At 49.0% G+C, this 2,500-nt stretch overlaps 1 protein-coding gene across 1 annotated transcript in view; it reads right to left on the bottom strand.

Annotated features, from left to right (window-relative positions):
• LOC119577107 (isatin hydrolase-like) overlaps positions 1 to 2,500 on the bottom strand; it is a 15,789-nt gene that overhangs the window by 206 nt on the left and 13,083 nt on the right. The window contains exons 5-6 of the mRNA XM_037924791.1: positions 1,409 to 1,596; positions 1 to 526 (exon numbers count right to left, since the gene is read on the bottom strand). The exon at positions 1 to 526 is cut by the window's left edge and continues 206 nt beyond it. Of these exons, the coding sequence (XP_037780719.1) occupies positions 317 to 526; positions 1,409 to 1,596 (398 nt within the window). The 3' untranslated portion in view covers positions 1 to 316. The remainder of the gene's footprint in view (positions 527 to 1,408; positions 1,597 to 2,500) is intronic.

Raw genomic sequence — 2,500 nt, forward strand, 5'->3', positions numbered from 1 at the left:
TGCTGACATAAGAATATAAAGGAACATAACCCTCATCTGCGATCTCATCAAATATGAATTAAGAAAATTTAATCACTTTAAAAAAATACATATTATCTGTATCAAGTCAGGTTTACCCCGGGCCTTCGCTCGCCCATCCAGTCTACGCTGCACGCCCGTCTCGACGCCGCACGCCCATCCGGACGCCGCACGCCCATCCAGACGCTGCACGCCCGTCTCGACGCCGCACGCCCATCCGGACGCCGCACGCCCAGCCAGACGCCGCACGCCCGTCTCGACGCCGCACGCCCATCCGGACGCCGCACGCCCATCCAGTCTACGCCGCCCTCTTCCCGAACACCGCCGCGATGAGGACGGGCAGGAACACGGGCAGGAGAGTGGCCAGGGAGGCGCCCACGTTCCTGGAGGAGGCGCTGGCGAGGGGCTCGGCGCGCTGGTCCAGTTCGGCGACGATGCGAGCGGGGGCGCCGCTGCCTCCGCCGATCCTCATGGGCAGGACGGTGACGCGGAAGCCCGAGGGGGGGAGCTGGGGGGGGGGGCGTGAGAAGGTCGGATTGATTTCTTTTTGACGTGTTTATCTTTTCCTGGCTGTTCTCCTTGCTTTATCGTCTTATTTCTCTATATGTTTATGTGATTACCCGTCTCGGTTTTCTTCTCCCATCCTTCCCTCTGTCTGCCTGTCTCTCTCTCTCTCTCTGTCTCTCTCTCTCTCTATCACTATCTCTCGTCTTTACTCCTTTCCATCTTCTTTTTTCCTATCTTCTAAATCTCCATCCCCTCTTCTGCCCTCCCCAACAGCCAACTCTTTTCACCCACCTCTAACCCACTTATCACCCACCACTACCCCACTTACTCATTCAACCACTCGTCGACCCACTCATCTACGATTACTTTCCCATCCAACTATTTACTCACCCACCTATTAACCCACCCATCCGTTCATCAGGCCACTCATCCACCCACCAACTTACTCACCCGTCCCCAGACCCATTCAGCCCACCCACCGACGCACTCACCCACCCACCGACCCACTTATATCAACCCATCAATCCACCCATTGACTCATTAACCCACTCAGCCCACTCACCTTCTCATCGACCCATTCACCCAACCCGCGACCCACTCATCCGCCTAACGATCCACTCACCCAGGCACCATCCCACTCATTCACCCTCCAGCCTACTCACTCACCCACCACCCCGCTCATTGACCCATCAACCCATTCACTCACCCACTGACTCACTCATTCGCCCACTAACAAACTCATTCACCTAACCAGACCACCCACTCACTCACCCACCGACCCACTCATTCACCCATCGACCCACTCACTCACCCACCGACCCACCAGACCCACTCACTCACCCACCGACCCACTCATTCACCCATGACCCCACACGACCTTTACCTTATGCATATTGGCGACGTTCTCCAGTCCAAAGAGGTTCCGCGAATACATGGCCTCGTGGGCGCCGTATCTTGTAGAATTTCCCACGTCCACAGAGATCGTATCTACTCCCACGCCCACGATGCCGGTGCGGTGTCCGTGCCGCTGTCCGTGGGTGGCTAGCCAGGTCGCTGCTTCCTTGCTCAGGCCTGGAATGAGTCGTGACGTCATAAAAGGAGTGCCCCGAGAGTGAGTGAGTGAGTGAGTGAGTCAGTGAGTGTGTATGTGTATGTGTGTGTGTGTGTGTGTGTGTGTGTGTGTGTGTGTGTGTGTGTGTGTGTGTGTGTGTGTGTGTGTGTGTGTGTGTGTGTGTGTGTGTGTGTATTGCAGAAGTTGCAACTAGACGGTTAAAGTTGAATTTAGGAATTTGGAAAATTGTATGTCGTCCATGTGAGGTTTATGTTATCGATAAATCATGTTATATCGTGTAAGGTTTATGTTATCCGTAAACTGTTTTATATCATCCATGTAAGGTTTATACTATCAGTATATCATGTTTATACATCGTTCATGTAAGGCTCATGTTATTAGTAAATTATTTTCTATCGTCCATGTAAGATTAACGCTATCAGTAAATCATGTTGATATATCGTGTATGTCACCAGTAAATCATATAGCTGTATCGTCCACGTAAGACAAAAATTAGCGGTAAATCGTGTTGTTATATCGTCTATCCAAATTGTATGTCACTGTCAGTAAAGAGATGTTAAACATTTTGAAATTATGAACACGAAACTATAAGCTATTTTATCGACTATTCACAGCACGTTTTTTGTCATTATTATTATTAAACAGAATGAAATATGTCGAAATCAGATATATGTTTTCATTAAATGATTCTATGATTTATAACCTCCAGTTCGCAGTTTGGCGGGATTAATAACCACATCAATCTGCAAATTACATTTATAAATATGCTTGTTAGTTCATTTGTCTGTGTCTGAAATGTAAGCGAACTAGTAATCACAAAAAATGTTATTGCGATGAGCGATAAATGATAACAGAGAGAAGGCCAACAAGAACGGAAGCAAACAAATAACTAAAAAGAGGAAA

Source organism: Penaeus monodon, chromosome 9 (genome assembly GCF_015228065.2).
Source record: "Penaeus monodon isolate SGIC_2016 chromosome 9, NSTDA_Pmon_1, whole genome shotgun sequence".
NCBI classification, from domain to species: domain Eukaryota; kingdom Metazoa; phylum Arthropoda; class Malacostraca; order Decapoda; family Penaeidae; genus Penaeus; species Penaeus monodon.